Source organism: Oncorhynchus mykiss, chromosome 26 (assembly GCF_013265735.2).
Source record: "Oncorhynchus mykiss isolate Arlee chromosome 26, USDA_OmykA_1.1, whole genome shotgun sequence".
NCBI classification, from domain to species: Eukaryota; Metazoa; Chordata; class Actinopteri; order Salmoniformes; family Salmonidae; genus Oncorhynchus; species Oncorhynchus mykiss.
Genome location: NC_048590.1, coordinates 12,070,175 through 12,091,656, shown reverse-complemented (window position 1 = coordinate 12,091,656; position 21,482 = coordinate 12,070,175). Strand labels below are relative to the sequence as shown.

General features: G+C 43.9%; 1 protein-coding gene across 1 annotated transcript in view; it reads left to right on the top strand.

Moving 5' to 3' along the window:
- LOC110506257 (MAM domain-containing glycosylphosphatidylinositol anchor protein 1) overlaps positions 1 to 21,482 on the top strand; it is a 381,559-nt gene that overhangs the window by 328,034 nt on the left and 32,043 nt on the right. The window contains exon 17 of the mRNA XM_021585690.2: positions 18,048 to 18,178. Coding sequence (XP_021441365.1) covers positions 18,048 to 18,178 — 131 coding nt within the window. The remainder of the gene's footprint in view (positions 1 to 18,047; positions 18,179 to 21,482) is intronic.

Genomic DNA, 21,482 nt, shown 5'->3' with positions numbered 1-21,482 from the left:
ATGGTACCAACACATCCTCAGAGAACAACTTCTCATAACCATCCAGGAACAGTTTAGTGACGAACAATGTCTTCTCCAGCATGATGGAGCACCTTGCCATAAGGCAAAAGTGATAACTAAGTGGCTCGGGGAACAAAACATCGATATTTTGGGTCCATGGCCAAGAAACTCCCCAGACCTTAATCGTTTTGAGAACTTGTGGTCAATCCACAAGAGGCGGGTGGACAAACAAAAACTGACAAAGTCTGACAAACTCCAAGCATTGATTATGTAAGAATGGGCTGCCATCAGTCAGGATGTGGCCCAGAAGTTAATAAAAGCCTTTGCCACTTATGAAATGCTTGTAATTATACTTCAGTATTTCATGGTAACATTTGACAAAAATATCTAAAGACACTGAAGCAGCAAACTTTGTGGAATTTAATATTTGTGTCATTCTCAAAACTTTTGGCCATGACTGTATACAGTACTACTGCCAAGGGATGCGCTGTAGGAGTACCTACCATAGGAGTCTCCTCACAGCCTATCATTGACTATGTACAGACCCAGCGTGCCACAGAGCTGATGGAGTTGTGACCCATTTTTGTTGGTTGTTTTGTCATAGTTGTGTCTAGGGGGGCATATTTCGGAGGGAATAGTGTAATCTCCAGATAGATGTTTGTACTTCCATCTCTGCCTCCCACTCCCTCTATCTCTTTCTGCTGAATGCCAGACCAGACACCAGACACACTACAGAAAGATCCTCCCTCCAATCCGAGGCATTAGTGACTCACTTCTTAAAGCTCTACCTTATTTAAAGTAATTCTTTATTAATAAGGGCTGACTCTTTAAGTCGCACTGCCTCAACCCTAGAAGCCAAGGAAGATCAGGTGGTGAAAATGAAAGTGGAGAGACAATAGTCCATTAATCTGGGTCTTTAATTTGAAGGGGATTCCCCTAGAGGGAAAGGAATTTTCATTGGGTTCTGATGGACCAAAGGAGGGTGTCTGGCTTTTTTTGTGGTTGGCGGTTGGAGTCCGTGCCTGTCTTAAAATCAAGAAGTGTGACTTTGCACATTAATAACATATACATTTGTCAACCTTGACCTATCATGGCATGACGGTCGGATAAATGTTCGATTGACAGTTCCATTAGAATTGAACCACGCCATCTCAGTAATTCTTGCGGTAAAATATAGTGGTTACATTACGATTCTCTACCTCTCTCCCAAAGTGTACACTCGTACACTCCCCCTCATGGATTTAAAAGGAATGGACAAATCCAAGGACCAGTAAGGACTATTCCAATGCTTTTAAATGCATGAGGGGGAGTGAGCGAGTGCACAGTTCTGGAGAAGGGTGTAGAATTGGAATGCAGCCAGTGAGTTCCCTGCAGTTCTCTTCAGCACTCACTCACTAATTCACTCACACTCTCTCTCTGTCTTTCCCTCCCTCCCTCTTCCTCATAATTACCCATAAGCCCTGTTTCAGTGTCTTTAGGCTCTGGCGGCAGCATTAAACAACATTTAATGAGCTTTGGTTTCCATTAAACAATATTTTGAAGTGTCCCGGTTTGCCGAGAGAGAGAGCTGCAGGGCTGCCGAGGAATCATCACTTTGTTTATCACCTTCTATTAATCACCCCTTCTAACACAGATGGAGAGAAAGAGAGAGAGAGAGGGATAGGGGGAAGGAGAGAAAGAGGAAAAGAGAAAGAAAGAGAGGGGGTAGAGAGAAGGAGGGAGAGGGAGAGAGAAGTGAAAGACGAACTGGAAAAGGAATTGGAGAGAGAAACATGAGAATGAGGCAAAGAAAGGGGAGAAGGAGAGACTAACAGGAGAGTGAATTGTGGAGAGAGAAGAATGAGACAAAGAAAGAGGAAGAAGGAAATAATTAGTAGAGAGAAAGTGACAGAGAGAAAGGGAGTACTTGAGAGAGAGCCTAAAGGCTTCTGCATGCTTCCCAGACAAAACAGTTCAGAACAGTTCTTGCATATATTATGATGACATTTGGACTTTTTTGTTAGTTTTGGACTTCGACAAGGTGTTTTTCAGCTGTCCGTGACAGCTTTTTTTTCCCGAGCCATGTCTACGCCCCCTCATCAGTGATTGGTCACAAGTCACTGTCAATTATAGATTTCTTGAGTTATCTTAGATTCATTCTGACTTTTTAAGAGGAAGTGTATATTGGCTCCTGCGTCTCAAAAAGTACAAACAGTACTATTGCCACTTTTTACAAATTTTTCAAGTGAATGTCTTTTAAGGGACTATGCGAGCACAGTAGCCAAACTGTGACACCCCCACTGACACCCACTCATCCTCCTCCTCCCCTCCGTCCTCCTCTGGAGCAGATTGTTGCGTTCCTCCAAGAGTTGTCAACAGAACACTAATAAGAGCCATACAATTTGTTATCTAGCACTTCAGTCCCTTAGAAATGGGTTTTCTATGGATCAAATGCAGCATCGTTGTTTTTATCAATTAGGGCGTTGTACGCGGCTCGACAAACAGCCCTCGTGTGATGTCATATTCCCGCTACTTGAAGGACACAGTGGATATTAATAGAATAGAGTAGCGATGATGATGATAATGTATATGGCCATCTCTTATGCTGTCATATATTATGGAGGTACCGTGTAAAAGGTTGAATAAGAGTGGGAGATTGGCAGAGTGTGTGTGGCACAGCACTTGCATTTTTAACCTCTCTTGCCATGCTTTCAGAGTGAATGGGAGAATGGGGGTCTGGCAACGCAAGACTATTAGTCCATTGGCAACTTGCCTTTTGGGAACTGTCCTCGCTTGTTATAATACTATCTTTCGACCTGCAGCCTTTGAACTTATTAACAAGGCCAGTGAAAAATAAGTCTCCAAAATTTGTCAGACGTTTTTCAGATGTACAGATGTATGATCTTAATTTGATCACTCAAATTGCACTGCAGGAAATGCAAACTTGTAGTGTATTTAAGGTTAAAAAAAATTCTAAAACTTGTCATTTCAACTTTAAAGTGGAAATCCAGTCTTCTTTTCACCCCATTTAACACCTCAATAAGTGGTCCAGATATGTCAAGTGGGGGGTGGGCCTTTCCTCTTTTATTCTCTATTTCTCCTTAAGCAAGGGGGGATGCCAATGACATCACTGACAGAAGTTGAAGTTTGCAGGTGTGCCTAAAATAAACACTATTTTGCTCAAAACATTTTATTTTTTTTTACCTTTAGTGTGTGTACTTTACTGTAGTTATACTTGGGATATCACTTTTCAACAGTAAAAGTTCAAAATCGCTGGAGGACATCTTTAACATTTCAGACAGATTTTCCCTAACTTAAAATGTATCAAGCTCTACAGAAAAATGTCCATTTAATCATAATCCACATAATAATTCCCATTTCCTCTTGTTCCATGATTATTTTCTTGTTGTAACAAACTGTCTCAAATTAAGATCCTACATCTGCAGTAGTCTTACAGAGCGCTCAGACTTGGAGCAGTAATTAGCAATCAAGGCCGGAATTCAATCCGGACCCTGGAAGGTCTACGTTGTAGCACAGTGAACGTTTAAAGGTAATTTCCGATTGAGCCGACATCTGCAGTGTTTACTTTGAATGTGATCTCCGTGACTGCTATAACATTGCGTTTCAATGATGCATAGCAGAAATGTTATCCCGGCCCAAGTTGTTGAAATCACCCCTGGTGGACGTATCCTTTCAACGGCTTGCATGATGGCAGTTTTGTGGTTAGCCAATGTCAAAGCCTACTAGTAAGACCTGCCCTCCCCCAATCAGCTGTCGTGCAATTCCGTAGCTGAAATTTGCCATAACATTGGGACATTTTCAATGATGGTCGCTAGCTCACTCGCTGCTGACAGTTAAGTCGTTGTGTGTCTCCTCGTGTCTCCTTTCATTGAAAATCACTGGTCGCTGGTAGCGAGGTTACTTACTATTGCTCCAAGTCTGAGCCAATTCTTCCATGCCATCTGTTGTGAACATCAGCTAGTCCTAAATTAACATGAAAGATGAGCACTGCTGAATGGTTTCAGCTAGCCGACTTAAGCCGCTTCCTATGGAACGTTTCGTTCCAAAACGCTTACTGTTCTCAGATTTTTTATGAATAGATTTTAGATGTGTATTAATATGGGTTTTGTTGCAAAGCTCTATATATCCATTGTTTGGCTGAAATGGAATGTTCGTATTCTGTAAATTTGACTGTCATATGTGGTTGTCTCACTTAGCTAGCTATTTTAAGATGAATGCACTAACTGTAAGTCCCTCTGCAAAATTACTAAAATGTCAAATGTAAATATTTTACATACAGATCTCATATTACTGTATTGATTTATAAAACATGTATCTTTATTAAACGTGTATTTATTTCATTTGACTGTGTGAAACCTAGCAGTAATCCTGAGAGTGAGGTTGATTTTATTGCATTAGGATCCCTATTAGCCGACACCAATGGCTACAGCTCGTCTCACTGGGTTCCGACACGTAACGGAAAAAAAACCACTACAGACAAAATACTTTCCGATTGACATACATTTAAACATGAACGTGTAGTGTGTCTGTGTGTATGGATCAGTTACACATGCATGTCAGTGCATACACACAACAAGTAGGTCACATGGGGAGAGGCATTGTGCTGTGTTTTATTTGTTTTTTAAAGCCAAGTTTGCTGTTCACTTGCGCTGTGTGAGATGGAAGGGAATTCCATGCCATCATGGCTCTGTAAAATACTGTACGTTTCCTTGAATTAGTTCTGGACCTGGGAAGAGACCCCTGACGGCATGTCTGGTGGCGTAAGTGTGTGTGCCAGTGTTGTGTGTAAGTTGACTTTGCAATCAATTTGACATTTCCAACACATTGTTTCTTATAAAAACAAGAACATTGTTTCTTATAAAAACAAGAAGCAATGCAGTCAGTCATTCCTCAACTCTTAGCCAAGAGAGACTGGCATGCGTAGTATTAGCCCTCTGATTACAATGAAGAGCAAAACATGGCACTCTGTTCTGGGCCAGCTGCAGTTTAACTAGGTCTTTCATTGCAGCACTTGACCATATGACTCGACACGTCAAGATAAGATGAAACTAGAGCCTGCAGGACTTGCTTTGTGTGTGGTGTCAAAAAAGCAGAGTACTTCTTTATCGCGGACGTTCCTCCCCCCATCTTCACAAACATGAATAAAACAGAGCACCCCTTTATTACGGACATACCTCTCCCCATCTTTTCAAACATTGAATCAATATGTTTTGACCATGACAGTTTACAATCTAAGGTAACACCAAGTCATTTAGTCTCCTCAATTTGCTCGACAGCCACACCATTCATTATCAGATTCAGCTGAGGTCTAGAACTTATGGAATGATTTGTACCTAATACAATGCTCTTAGTTGGAGAGATGTTCAGGACCAGTTTATTACTGCAACCCCTATTCTAAAACTGACTGCCACTTTTTGTTTAGGGTGGAAGTGATTTCACTAGCTGTGGTGGCTGATGTGTATAGAGTTGAATCATCAGCATACATGGACACACAGGCTTTGTTTAATGCCAGCGGCAGGTCATTGGTAAAAAAATAGAAAAAAGTAGAGGGCAAAGAGAGCACTGTGGTACACCGCACTTTACATGTTTAACATTAGAGAAGCTTCCATTAAAGAAAACTTTTTTTTTCTATTAGATTGCCATGTTGTGTATTCAGACATTTCTGAGTTTGAAAAGCCATAACGCATTCATTTTTTCAACAACAGGTTATGGTCAATGATATCAAAGGCTGCACTGAAATCTAATAGTACATCTCCAACAATTTTGTTATTATCAATTTCTTTCAACCATTTCTTTCAACCAATAATCAGTCATTTGTGCATTACATTACAACTATGTTGGAAATAAATTGTTTTTCAACAAAACATTATTTTTTTGTCTCTCTAAATTGAAACAAATACATGTATGTCATTGAACAACCCCATGCAATGACCTTGACAAACTTAACAAGTTGACAAACCGCGCCAATATATCGTCCAAACACCGGCTTCTCAGGCAGTATCACTTAAATGTTCACATGCAACTTCAAATGCAGCTCATTAAAATGGGTTACCAACCTATTTAAATAATGATTGACATATTTTCATTAAAAATTACATTTTGATTAATTTACTAATACTATTTCATTCTTCCACAAGATACTTCCTGATACAAATCTAGGGTTGCTACCCAAACCGGCTGGTCATTTGTTCTATCGGTTTGGTCGTTCTATCGGTTTGGTTGTCTTTTTGATCTGTATCTATGGACGCAACCCAGTCATTTCTTCTGAATGTGCCATTGCCATACTGGCTGGCAATGTTCTTATCCCTTGCTTTCTAGCTAGCCAACTATGGCTAACTTGCAGTCACGTCAAAAAGTGCAGCCAGAATAACAGAAAAGTAGCCGCATTTGCATTTGTTTTACCTGTTCTCTAGTGACATTTATTTGGTTACATCCATAACAATGAGCTAACGAGGCATGATTTCACCTGGCATAGAAAATGTTCTCTCTCGTCAGGAAATTGTTGTTCAGAGCCGCTAGCCAACATCACAGCTAACACAATCACTTCAAACTGAAGCTGGAAAGACTGCAAACTGCTGCACATTTTCCATTTAAAAAAAAAAACAAATTTGTATACATCCCCAAAATTATGCTAGCTCATTCAACATTTCGACTGGCTGAGAAATGCTACCTGCCTGTCTTGTCCCGACACTTACTATGGGACAGCTGGAGATTTAATTTGAAGCTTGAGCATAATCTCTCTTCCTTTCTTTCCAATCTGTCTTTATCCTATCTAATATAAATAAAATGACTGCACCACTCCTTTAAAAAAGGTGAGGTAAAGCGGAATTGCAAAAGCATAAAAAGTTTATAGAGTATATATGTTAATTAGATGTTATATTCTAGAGGTAAAGGTACTTTTTTAAAGGTACTTTGTCCATTTGGTTTCCATTTTAGTACATCCAGGTACGGTACACATAGCAAAATAGCTTAGAAAACCCTCCCCTCAAACTGCCATATTGGAGGCTAGGAAGAAGGATGCACCTCCATGTACTAATACATGTAGGCCCTCCCACGCCTCTATCGTCACACCTCCTCCTCCTCATTCTCTCCTCACTCCCCAGGACAGCTAGCCTGATAGAGCTGTGCCTAGCTAGCCCTTCTCCCTCTCTCCCCACCTGACTATCTCAGAGACAAGCTTTATTGCATTACTTCAACCGATCGATAAATATTTTACAGGGCTCCACTTTCTTTTCCTTAAGAGAAGGAGAGGGAAAGAAAAACAAAGAGAAAGAAATCCCCTCAGCTACCCTGTCATGGCAGATGGGGGGATGAGAGGAAGATGGGCGGAGGAGTGAAGTGAGCTTTGATAAATGCCCTCCGAGTGGGAGGCTCGCCAAATAAAGAAATAAAGAAAAGGCCAACGCGCTTCGCATTAAACCATTAACAGGGTCAGGACGGAACTGAGGAGGAGACAGGGTGTTTGATGAAAGGAGTGTGTCAGTGTGTGTGTGGGAAGGAGCTTGTGTGGGTGTGTTTGTGTGTGTGTGTGTGTGTGTGTGTGTGTGTGTGTGTGTGTGTGTGTGTGTGGGAAGGGCTTGTGCGTGTTTGTGATTTTGCTCAAAGTTTTTCTCATGTTCAGACTATCAGGGAGGTCAATAGCGAATGAACCATCTCTATTTACAGCGCAATACTCTGGCTCACTTATGGTGTTGGATGCTTTGTTTGTGATAGACACAGCCAGCTGTTACACAGAAGTAGCTAAACAACAGCTGCATGTTGGGAGTTGAGACATGGCCACATGTCTGCCTGCGTTTTTTGTGCTGTGTATCTATGACTGAGGAAGCCTTTCCTCTTTCTTTCTTTCTTTCTTTCTTTCTTTCTTTCTTTCTTTCTTTCTTTCTTTCTTTCTTTCTTTCTTTCTTTCTTTCTTTCTTTCTTTCTTTCTTTCTTTCTTTCTTTCTTTCTTTCTTTCTTTCTTTCTTTCTTCTCCATAGCAGTGGACAGATATCCCCAGTTAAGATTTCAAAACGTTGTGCAACCAAAAACAGAAACAGAAGCTTGTTATTGGACCTGCTCGTTTTGGACAGTTTCTTCCATTTTGTGCCTATTGAACACGACCCACCCAGTGTGTGTGACCTGTTATAACATCACTGCCCACACACACTATTCACAGCTCACACTGGTCCCCATTAAAGTTGGAGGACTTGCCCCTTGACTCTAACGTTAGCACTTTTTAAATGTTTCCACGTTTTACGTTTTGCTTGGTCCAAACACTCTTTGATCGTAAACAAATCTAACAGAGTGTGAGTTTCAAGGTTGCTATTTTAGATCTAGCTGATTCTAGACGTGTCTTCTACCTCCCTGCCCGCATTCAACCTCATCACACAATCGAGGATCACCTAAAGATGCTTGCTCTGTATCGACAACGCAGGGCTGTTGCTTATAGCCTCCTAGCAAATGTCCTGTTTGGTCAACATTGAGGCTTTTCAATTCAATATCCCTTTGAGTCCTAGCATCCTCTCTCCTTGCCTCCTTCTTAAAAACCATCAGAGAAGAATGTCAGAGGGGCGGGACCATGGACCTTCTCCAATATTGTTCGGAAGGGGTTGAGGAGATAGGATGTGATGAATCACAGAAAGACAAATTGCACACACGCACTTGCACCCCCCCCCCCCCCCCCCCCCCCCCCTCTCACTGTGCACAAGGACCCCGTCACACACTCCGCCAGTGTATTTGTTTAAGAGACTGGTGCTTGTTAGTGCTCCAATTAAGAGCTCGGAAAGACTGCCATTAAGAAGATGAATGGCTATTTGGGATGAGTCAGACGCCTTTGAAAACGTTACACAGATTAGTATTTTTTTCTATCACTTCAACAGGATGTTTTTTTTTTTTTTTTACAGTTCTTACTTCTTCAGGATGATGGATTTATTTGTTGATACAGAATCTTCAAGGAACTAGTGCAATGCCTATTTGTTTCCACTGCCCTTGAGCTACCTGCTACAGTGGGGCAAAAAAGTATTTAGTAAGCCACCAATTGTGCAAGTTCTCCCACTTAAAAAGATGAGAGAGGCCTGTAATTTTCATCATAGGTACACTTCAACTATGACAGACAAAATGATCAAAAAATCCAGAAAATCACACTGTAGGATTTTTAATTAATTTATTTGCAAATTATGGTGGAAAATAAGTATTTTTTCTCATTTTGTCTGTCATAGTTGAAGTGTACCTATGATGAAAATGACAGGCCTCTCTCATCTTTTTAAGTGGGAGAACTTGCACAATTGGTGGCTGACTAAATACTTTTTTGCCCCCCTGTATCTACTGTATATTGAAATTGCTACAGTATGTCACCGTCCACACTAAGTAATAGAATAGAAAAGTACTTAATTGTCCTTTGTGGAACTGACTGTCTGTTTATTCCAAGACACCACAGACATGACAGACATTTACAGATATGAGAGGCTGGAAGACGCAAAACCTCAATAGGCATTGCCCGTCACGTCAATACAACCCTTACATTATATTCTTCAGCCGTGCTATTCAACCCTCTTTATATGCAGTAGCTTGATCCCCTGACCTCCCCTTGTGGTTCATTGTCACTAACATGTCAACCTGTTATGCGGTCACAATGCTTGTGACTTATCGCTCTCAGGTCAAGTAGCTGATCGCCATACTGTCACTCCCACCCCACTCCATCCCTCATTGCATGCTCTCACCTGCTCTCCCGTGAGTGAATGGGGTCACTATATTAACGGCACCTCAGGGCAGTCACAATGGAAGAGTTGCATATTTCCTCCACCGCATACAGGTGTGTGTGTGTGTGTGTGACATAGTTGTGCTAATACTGTTCTGGGTTCAGATGAGGATAGCAGGCCAACGCAGTCCGACTCCATCCCTCTCCAGAGATGAGATCTCAGTCAGTGAATAAAAGAACAGGAGATTATGATTGTCGTCATAGCAGCATAGGGGTGGTAGGGGGTGGATTGTGACAGCGCAGCTTGACAGTCGGGGTCCTCGTATGCGGGAGAAGTGTTGATGGTACATACAGGCTGTGTGTCTGAGGCCCGCATGTGGGGATTTCTGAAGGTAGATAATGTGCCCCCACATTCCCAAGTTTCTGAAACATCCATGTGGGAGCTGAAAGTCTGGTAGAGCAGTGTTTCCCAAACCTGGGCCTCGAGTACCCCCAACTGTACACATTTTTTGTTGTAACCCTGGACAAGCTCACCTGATTCAACTTGTCAACTAATCATCAAGCTCTCAATGAGCTGAATGAATGTTTTGCCAACACTGTGGTAGAGAATCAAATCAAATCAAATTGTATTGGTCACACACACGTGTTTAGAAGATGTTATTGCAGGTGTAGCGAAGTGTTTTTGCTTCTAGCTCCAACAGTACAGTAATATCTAACAAGTAATATCTAACATTTTCACAACATATTCCCAAAATACACGTAAAGTAAGGAATGGATTAAGAATATATATACGGGCCTCCCGAGTGGTGCAGTGGTCTAAGGCACTACATTGCAGTGCTAGCTGTGCCACTAGAGATTCTGGGTTTGAGTCCAGGCTCTGTCGCAGCTGGCCGCGAACGGGAGACCCATGGGGCGGCGCACAATTGGCATAGTCCCAGTTAGGAGAGGGTTTGGCCAGTAGGGATGTCCTTGTCCCATCAAGCACTAGCGTGTCCTGTGGCGGGCCAGGCTCAGTGCACACTGACATGGTCGTCAGGTGTACGGTGTTTCCTCCGACACATTGGTGTAGCTGGCTCCCGGGTTAAGTGGGCATTGTGTCAAGAAGCAGTACGGCTTGGTTGGGTTGTGTTTCAGAGGATGCACGGCTCTCGACCTTCGCCTCTCCCGAGTCCGTACGGGAGTTGCAGTGATGAGACAAGACTGTAACTACCAATTGGATACGAAATTGGGGAGAAAAAGGGGTCATTTTTGTGTTGAAATAATAAAAAAAATGTATATATATATGTTAGTGTAACAAACTTCTTCTTCGTCTGATGATGAGTAGGAAGGATTGGACCAAAATGCAGCGTTGTACTATCAGAACACGGAAAGTACAAAATAACTAAGTGAAGAAAATAAATTAAAATCGAAACAGTTCTGTATGGTGAAAACACAGACACAGAAAACAACTACCCAGGTGGGAACAGGCTACCTAAGCATGGTTCTCAACTATAACACACAGAACAAACATAGAATGCCCACCCCAACTCACGCCCTGACCAAACTAAAATAGAGACATAAAAAAGGAACTAAGGTGACAGTACCAGCCCCCCAAAGGTGCGGACCTAAACCCATTGGGGAGGGTCTGGGTGGGTATCTGTCCGCGGTGGCGGCTCTGGCGCGGGACGTGGACCCCACTCCACCTTAGTCTTGGCCCACTTAGGTGGCACCTTTGGAGCGGCGACCCTTGTCGCCGACCCCGGACTGGGGACCTCCTTGGGAGACTCTGACAGCCGGACATGCGGCAGACTCCAGCAGCACCGGACAGGCGGGAGACTCCGGCAGCGCCGGATAGGCAGGAGACTCTGGCAGCTCCGGGGTGAAGGGCGACTCTGGCCGCTCCGGAGTGAAGGGTGGCTCTGGCAGCTCCTGACTGACGGGCGGCTCTGGCAGCTCCGGACAGGAGGGAGACTCTGGAAGCGCTGAACAGACGGGAGAACCTGGAGGGAGGAGACGGAGAGACAACCTGGTGCGTGGGGCTGCCACCGGACCCACCAGGCTGGGGAGACCTACAGGAGGCCTGGTGCGTGGAGGAGGCACCGGATGGGCGGGAGAGTAGCCTAGTGGTTAGAGCGTTGGACTAGTAACCGAAAGGTTGCAAGTTCATATCCCGTGCTGACAAGGTACAAATCTGTCGTTCTGCCCCTGAACAGGCAGTTAACCCCCTAGGCCGTCATTGAAAATAAGAATTTGTTCTTAACTGACTTGCCTAATTAAATAAAGGTAAAATTAAAAAAAATGGACCGGGCTGTGGAGGAGCACTGGAGCTCTGGTGCGCAGCCTTGGCACCACTCCTCCAGGCTGGATGACCACTTTAGCCCGGACCCTCCAGAGTGCAGGCACATGTTGGAACCGGACTGTGGGGGAGCACTGGAGATCTGGTGCATACCACTCGCACCTCTCCCTTAGGCTCAACACCCACATTCGCCCGGGCGAACTGCACCCTCCCAGCACCCCGGCACGCAGAGCCGGCGCAGGATACCCTGGGCCAAAACGGCATACCGGACACCAAACACTCTGAGCTGGCACAACATGCCCTGGCTGGATGCCCACTCTCGCATGGCACTTGCGGGGGCTGGCCTATAGCGGTCCGGGCTATGAGCGCGCACTGGCGACACCGTGCGCTTCACCGCATAACACGGTGCCTGACCAGTACTACGCTTCTTCCGGTTAGCACAGGGAGTTGGCTGAGGTCGCCTGACAATCCCCCAAAAAATTTGTTTTTTTTGGGGGGGGGCACAAACACAGAACTATAGCACACAGAACAAGCATAGAATGCCCACCCCAACTCACGCCCTGACCAACCTAAAATTGGACGTGACAGTTGGAGCGATACAGTGGCATAGTATAGAGTACAGTATATACATATGAGATGGGTGATGTAATATTTACAAACAATTAAAGTGACTAAGATACCTTAGATTAGTATAGAGTACAGTTTACACATATGAGATGAGTAATGCAAGATACGGAGACATTATTAAAGTGGCTAGTGTTTAATTTCCTGAAAGTGGCCAGTGATTCCTAATCTATGTCTATAGGCAGCAGCCTCTAATGTGCTGGAGATGGCTGTTTAACAGTCGGTAGTGTAGTGTTGAACACATTACAGTATATACTGTACATACAGTTGAAGTCGGAAGTTTACATACACTTAGGTTGGAGTCATTAAAACTCGTTTTTCAACCACTCCACACATTTCTTGTTAACAAACTATAGTTTCGGCAAGTTGATTAGGACATCTACTCTGTGCATGACACAAGTAATTTTTCCAACAATTATTTACAGACAGATTATTTCACTTATAATTCACTGTATCACAATTCCAGTGGGTCAGAAGTTGAAATACACTAAGTTGACTGTGCCTTTAAACAACTTAGAAAATTCCAGAAAATTATGTCATGGCTTTAGAAGTTTCTGATAGGCTAATTGACAATATTTGAGTCAATTGGACGTGCACCTGTGGATGTATTTCAAGGCCTACTTTCAAACTCATGCCTCTTTGCTTGACATCATGGGAAAATCAAAAGAAATCAGCCAAGACCTCAGAAAAAAATTGTAGACCTCCACAAGTCTAGTTCATCCTTGGTAGCTATTTCCAAACTCCTGAAGGTACCACGTTCATCTGTACAAGCAACAGTATAAACACCATGGGATAACACAGCCATCATACCACTCAGGAAGGAGACGTATTCTCCTTAGAGGTGAACGTACTTTGGTAAGAAAAGTGCAAATCAATCCCAGAACAATAGCATAGGACCTTGTGAAGATGCTGGAGGAAACGGGTACAAAAGTAGCTATATCCAAAGTAAAACAAGTCCTCTATCGACATAACCTGAAAGGCCGCTGAGCAAGGAAGAAGCCACTGCTCCAAAACCGCCATAAAAAAGCCAGACTACGATTTGCAACTGCACATTAGGCAAAGATAGTACTTTTTGGAGAAATGTCCTCTGGTCTGATGAAACAAAAATAGAACTGTTTGGCCATAATGACCATCATTATGTTTGGAGGAAAAGGGGGAGGCTTGTAAGCCGTTTTTCATTTAAACGTATTTGGCTAAGGTGTATGTAAACTTCTGACTTCGACTGTATGAAATGGGTGATGCAATATGTTAACACAATTTAAAAGTGACTAAGATACTGTATAATAGTATAGAGTGCAGTTTATTCGTATGAGATAAGTCATGCTAGATATGGAACATTATTGAAGTGTCTAGTGATCCATTTCTAAAAGTGGCAAGTGATTCCTAATCTATTTCTATAGGCAGCCGCCTCTGATGTGCTAGTGATGGCTGTTTAACAGTCGGATGGCCGTAAGATAGAAGCTGTTTTTCAGTTTCTCGGTCCCAGCTTTGATGCACCAGTACTGACCTCGTCTTCTGGATGATGGCAGGGTGAACAAGAACTGGCTCGGGTGGTTGATATCCTTGATGATCTTTTTGGCCCTCCTATGGCATTGGGTGCTGTAGGTGTCCAGGAGGGCGGGAAGTTTGCCCCCGGTAATGCTTTGGGCAGACCGCACCACCCTCTGAAGAGCTTTGCAGTTGTGGGCGTTGCAGTTGCTTTACCAGGCGGTGAAACAGCCCGACAGGATGTTCTCAATTGTGCATCCGTAAAAGTTTGTGACGGTTTTAGGTGTTAAGCTACATTTAATTAGCCTCCTTAGGTTGAAGAGGCGCTGTTGTAACTTCTTTACCACACTGTCTGTGTGGGTGGGCCATTTCAGTTTGTCAGTGGTGTGTACGCCGAGGAACCTGAAGCTTTCCACCTTCTCCCCTGCGGTCCCATCGATGTGGATATGGGGGTGCTCCCTCTGCTGTTTCCTGAAGTTCACGATCATCTCGTTAGTTTTGTTGACGTTGAGTGAGAGGTTGTTTTTCTGGCACCACACTCCCAGGGCCCTCACCTCCTCCCCGTAGGTTGTCTCATCGTTTTTGGTAATCAAGCCTACTACTGTTGTGTCGTCTGCAAACTTGATGATTGAGTTGGAGGTGTGCTTGGCCACGCAGTCATGGGTGAACAACAACCTTGTTGGGTCCCAGTGTTGAGGATCAGCAAAGAGGTGGTGTTTCCTACCTCCACCAACTGGGGGCAACCTGTCAGGAAGTCCAGGACGCATTTGCACAGGGCGGGGTTCAGACCCACGGCCTCGATCTTGATGAGCTTGGAGGGTATTATGGTGTTGAATGCTGAGCTATAGTCAATGAACAACATTCTTGCATATGAATGCTTCTTGTCCAGATGGGAGAGGGCAGTGTGGTGGCGATTGCATTGTCTGTGGATCTATTGAGGCTGTAAGCAAATTGAAGTGCGTCCTAGGGGGGCAGGTAAGGTGGAGGTGATACGATCCTTGACTAGTCTCTCAAAACACTTCACGATGACAGAGGTGAGTGCTACAGTCATTTAGCTCAATCATCTTTGCTTTCTTAGGTACAGGAACAATGGTGGCCATCTTGAAGCATGTGTGGACAACCAACTGGGATAGAGAGAGATTGAATATTTACTTTACTTCAGGTAGAGACTTCAGAGACTAGCTATGTGACACAAGGTTTAAGAGGACATCTAGCATTTTAGATAACCCTTCCCCTAACCTTAACCCATAACCCATAGCTTAGCTAAAGTTAGCCACCTACCCACCTAGCTCATGTTCGCTACAACAAATTGGAATTCATAACATTATCATACATATTGCTAATTCATAACATATTTTATGGCGAGGGGGACAGGGGGAGCAGGTAGATGACTCCTGGTGGCTATTCATTATCCTGATGGTCTGTGGTAGAAGCTATTGGCCAGTCTGTTAGTTTTAGCCATGATGCTCCTGTACTGCCCATGTCTGAGTGGTGGAAGCAGGGAGAACAGGCTGTGGCTCAGGTGTCTGAAGTCCCTGAGGATGTTCTTGGCCTTCCTGTGACACCTTGTGTTGTAGGTGTCCTGGAGGGAAGGCAGTGTGCACCCAATGGTGCATTCTGCTGAGCATACCATCCTTTGTAGTGCCTTGCGGTCAGCGTCAATAGAGTTGCCGTACCACAACAGTATGCTCTCATGGTGCTCCTGTAGATGACTGTGAAGGCCCTTGGGGACAGGCCAAATATCTTCGGCCTCCTGAGGTTAAAGAGTAGCTATCATGCCTTCTTCACCACGGTGTCTGGGTGATTTGACCATTTCTGCTCCTCAGAGAAGTGTACATCGAGTAACTTTACGTTTTTGATCATCTCCACAGCAGCCCTGTTAATGAGGATGGGGGCATGCCTGGTTCCACAATCAACCTCTTTGTTTTGCGACATTGAGGGAGAGGTTGTTTATCTGGCACCACACCGTCAGAGTGCCTACCTCTTCCCTGTAGTCCATCTTGCCAGGTTGGGATAATGGGTTGTCAAGGGTTGATGAATCTGGTGCCACACTAGACAAGAAAAAACAACAGAAACAAAATTACAGTTAAGTACTAAAGTCTGTGTGTGACTATGTGCTGGTCTGTATGCACACGTACAACGCGCATACATGCATCTGCATATTTGTGTGCATGAGGAAGATTGTACACTGGTAAGACAAAGAATGTGAAATAGCAACAAAAAGAAAGAGCAAATGTTTATACTCTTGTCTGTGTTCACAAGGTGCATGTGTGTTTCAATGTTTCTTTTTGCCCAATCTGTTTTTTTTTCCCAATCTCAGGGTACATTCTTAGAAATAAGGGTATGGTATTGTTCCCTGGGGTACCAAAAACGGTACATAATGATCTCACATGGTGTAATTCGCTATCGGTGTGGATAAAGAGTAAAACGGTACATTTGCGTACTTCATATTTTCAATGTGAATGTACATATTTACCCTCAATACGGTACAATGAGAATTTTTTAAGGAACTTAAGTCTTTGTCACTGGGGTAGTACCCTAAAAAGACACATTTGTACCATTATTATCATTAACATATTCCCCAGCATGCACTACCGCAGGTAAAAAAAAAATGGCATTGTTTTTAATATCTGTGTTTTTGTATATACATTGATTGATTAATCATATGCTACACAAAGATAAATAATATACTAAACTAATTTAATCAGTTAGTTAGATTTTTTTGCTGAAATGGTTGTTCTAGTTAAAATGGCTTAGGTAGTCTCCTCAATATGTTCTTAACCCTACAGTCATTATGAATGCAGGTTGCAGGTGAACAAAAAACGGTTAGACATCCTAACTGTGGCTGGATTCCAATAGGAATTACAAATGAATTAATGTAACTTTCAGGTAGGGTTGCAAAATTCTGGTAGCTTTCCCAAATGTCCCAGCGTTCCAGAAATCTCAGTTGGAAGATTCCTGGAAACGGGAGGGCATATGCAGGAAATCATTCAACCAGGATCTTTTTTTTTAAATCTGGGAGCCTACTTGCAGACCTGATGTGGCCTGTAAACCATGAGTTTCAGGCCACTGTATTAGGGTAAAACTAGGCTGCAAAGTAAGGTCTTATGAGATATGCAATCATAAAGTGTAATTATAATGATAACATACGCCTAGGAACTCACTTGGTAAAGGCCACAGGACTGAAAATGAACAATTTCAACAACAATGTCTCTGTCACTAACATACACAATCATGGTTGGTAACTCTACAATTCACTCAGCAAGACATGCATACTGTGGAATTATATTGTAGGCGTGGTTTGTGGGGCGTGGCTTTCAGATAGTTATTTTTGGCCACCAATGAGTGGAAATGTTGCACAAGTTTAAGTGGTCTATGGTGGAGGTGCATTTTTACAAGGGGAAAATGGCTTTGTTACTGTGTGGGTACTATACAGTATAAAGGCACAAAGCCTGTTTTTTTACCTGTGGAGAATGGTACTTTCTAAGGTATGAACTGGGGTACAATTATGTATGTACCTATAACTAAAAGAACAAAGGAGGACCTTCCAGGGTGCCACCCAAGTGACAAGCGCTTGTAGCCCTTTATTTCTGAGAGTATATACATTTATTTTCCCTTTCACCTGAGGACACTTTCCTTTGTTTCTGCACCCAGCTGAGATTTGTGAATAATATATTGGTTTCTCCAAAACACAAGCAGTAGTGGTATTTCAATGCATAACTTAGGTTGGTGGCTTTCTCCCTAGATCTCGGCTCCCCACCTTGAGATTATATTATCCTAACACCAGGGTGTGATGAAAATAATATACAGTACTTAATATGTATATTGTATGCATGTAAAGTCAAAGTATACGCCTCAAATACAAATAAATCACAAGGTACCGACATTAACGTAAAGAGACAGATACACACACTTACAAACACATACACCCCCTCCAAAACCCCTGAACTTATATCTGGCCCTCCTTTCTGCCTCCACATCTAGGTTCCCTGAATGTGTGGCTGAGGGTGAAGAGCATCGCCTCTGTGGGCGATCGGGTCTGGACTCTGGATGGGAACCAGGGTCCTGACTGGATTCAGGCCAACATCAACGTCAACCCCAGCGGACCATTCCAGGTACAGCTTTCTGCGAGCATGCCGAGACAAAAATGTACCTTATTGACAAAATATCCACATCCTTGAAAAACCTTGTTGTAAAAGTTGTAGTTTTCAAATAAACTTGAGAATAAGAAACTTTCACAGCACATTGGAGGGGATAACTACTTTCAATTCATGTAAAAAATGTAATGAACAAAAACTCTGATACAAGGTTTTTATAGGACACCAATGGTTTATGTAGAAAATGGGTAATCCACAGAATGTCCAGTGCTTTAATGTACAAAATGAAGTTCTGGAAATATATATAATATAATAATCTAAATATTTCTGGTGGGCACGCTATGGAGGTCCACTTGTCTCCACAAGGGCCTACGTTGCACCTTACTCCCACTATGGTGTCTGGCGGGCTGAAGTGATGACTCAGTGTTCTGTGTGTGTAGTGTGCAGTGATCACCACTCAGGGCTCCGTCTCATCTCCCCAGGTTGCCCGTTTATGCTGAGTCAAGTGTGTGTGTGTGTGTGCATGTGCATTCTTGAGTGTGAGTTCATGCGCATGCATGTGTGAATGTCTTTGCGTTCTTGAGTGTGTGTGTGTGCATGTATCTGGGTCAGTAAGAGTGTGGATATCAGGCTCTTCTTTGTGTTTACATGTGTGTGTTTGCACGTGTGTATTTACAGTAGATGAACGTGTAGATATGGGTTTGCCTGTCAGCAACCTTGCTTGTAGGCTGTCACTTCCCTCAAAGACTGCTTGTGTGTGTGTTGGTGGGTGTGTCTTTGTGTGTGCGTGTTTAAATGCGTGGGATGTCCACCTTGGAAAACATGACACAGCATACGCAGTCACCTCGCCCCACCAGAGAGAGTGAAAGAATAAAATAATTACTGAAACAACCCGCGACACCCAGAAACAACCCAGTTCAGAGTAAATATAAACCAGTCCAACGGTCCAATCTCAACCAGTTGTTTGCCACCCATTAAGCAACCTTGTCTTCTTCTCTCCCTCGGCCACAGCCCTTTGAGCAAATTAAACGCAATCGTTCCACATTGGTCTGGTTTGTAGGCCCCATAGTCTCAAGACCAAAGAATGGTAGGTTTAGCAGCGAGGCGCGCGCTCATCCACACACACACGCACAAAAACACACACATGCCAAGACACACACACACATGCTTGGTCATACACAAATGCATAGACATTGACATGCACACACACAGATAGATAGCCATTTTCACACACACACACACACACACACACACACACACACACACACACAACACCACACACACACATACTCCCAGTCTCCTGCCCCCTTCAGCAATTAGTTATGACAGGTCAATTAGCAGGAATATTTATGCGGTAGACAGGGCCTCCTCGTTGTTTTTGTAATGATTCCAGATACTGTGTGTGTGTGTGTGTGTGTGTGTGTGTGTGGAAAAAATGGAATCAATGATGAATGCACTGAGAAGAAAAGGAAGAGGGCTGGAGGGGGGGTCAGATTGCTTGCTTGGGTGTGTAATTTGTTATGCCTGCGCGACAACATGTTGTTCCATTCAGTTTCCTGTTTGCAAACAGTTTTAAATTAATTTAACCATGCGAAGTCAGGGTCAAGTTCCTCAGCATGGTCCGACAAACGAATTAAGATAAATCCTCAGCTTGCATTCAGCTTTAAAAACAGACATTTATAAACGCAATGCAACCATTTCAAATATTTTACTGAATTACAGTTCATATTGTGGTCAACTGTGGGGTATTGGGTTGAGCGCACAGAGATGGACACAGAGAGGTTCTAGCCAGAAAACACGACTTCACTAGGCAACAAAAAATATTCATATTCGGCCCCCATATTCGGCTCACTCCTTGCCTCTCACGTTTTCTCTGCCACGGTGCTCCATTTATGTGGCCTGCACGGCTGGTTGGCACTCTCCCCTAATTACCCCTAATTGGTGCCATCAGGGTCAGGGTGCCCAGCCCGGGTACTCCCAGCTGAGACTCCCTTACGTTGCCCCTACCTCCCCTCTATCACCAACTCCCGGGGTGGAGAATGCCGTCTTTTTCCGGGAGGCTGCTGTTAGTGACACCTGCCAGCACCTCTTCATCAGGTCTAGAGTGCTGTCGTAGCTTGCCTTCCCCAAGCAGTTCATCCGACTGGGCATGGGGTAGGCATAGAATTTCCTGACCTCATTCAGGCCCCAGATGTAGCTGCAGAAGCGGACGGTTCTGCCCAGTTTTGGTACCAGCACTACAGGGCTAGACCACTCACTGTGGGACTCTCCCAGTACCCCACCAGCATTATCTTAATTTCCCGCTGTACCACCGCCCTCTGGGAGTTTGGTGTCCAGTATGGCCGTTTACGCACTTTTTCTCCCGGACGTGTTGATGTGATCCGTGCAACCCGGTGCCTCGGAGAACACGGCCGTATTCTGCTGGACCAACTCTCGGAGCGCTTGTCGTTGGGTCGGACTGATGTCTATCCCCATGGAACTTAGACGGAGGGCAGGTTCTACTGTGGCCGGGCCCACATTGAGCACAGCTCCTCTCGTGCATGCCATCTCTTCAGTAGGTTCACATGGTAAAGCTGGAGGGGTTTTCCCCGCCTCGGTTGGCGGACCTTATAATTGACGTTGCCTATCCGCTCAACGATGTCTTAGGGACGATGCCACGTAGATAGGAATTTGTTCTTTGTTGTTGGGATCAGCACCAAGACCTTCTCACCCGGGTGGAACTCTCTTGGTTGGGCTTCCCAGATGTATACACGTGTCACGCCCTGGCCTTAGTTATCTTTGTTTTCTTTATTATTTTGGTTAGGCCAGGGTGTGACATGGGTGATTTATATGTTTTGTCTTGTCTAGGGTTTTTTGTAGATTTATGTGGTTGTGTTCTTTTAGGTGTCTAGGTAAGTCTATGGTTGCCTGGATTGGTTCTCAATCAGAGACAGGTGTTTATCGTTGTCTCTGATTGGGAGCCATGTTTAGGCAACCATATTCTTTGGGTATTTTGTGGGTGATTGTTTCCTGTCTTTGTGTTTTATGCACCAGTTAGGACTGTTGCGGTTTTCACGTTTATTGTTTTGTAGTTTTTTCATGTTAAGTTCTTATTAACGAACCATGAACTTCGACATCACGCTCCTGGGTGAGTTGTGCCTGGGCCTTGTGCTCCCTCACCACTGGCCGTATTGTCCTCATCTTCTCCCCTAAACGAATTCCACCAAGCTGTCAAGGAGGATTGGTTGGTCCTCCCAGACCTCCTTGGTTAGGTCCAGCAGTTCATGGGGCCGGCAGCCATACAGGAGCTCAAAGGGGGAAAACACAGTGGACGCTTGGGGTA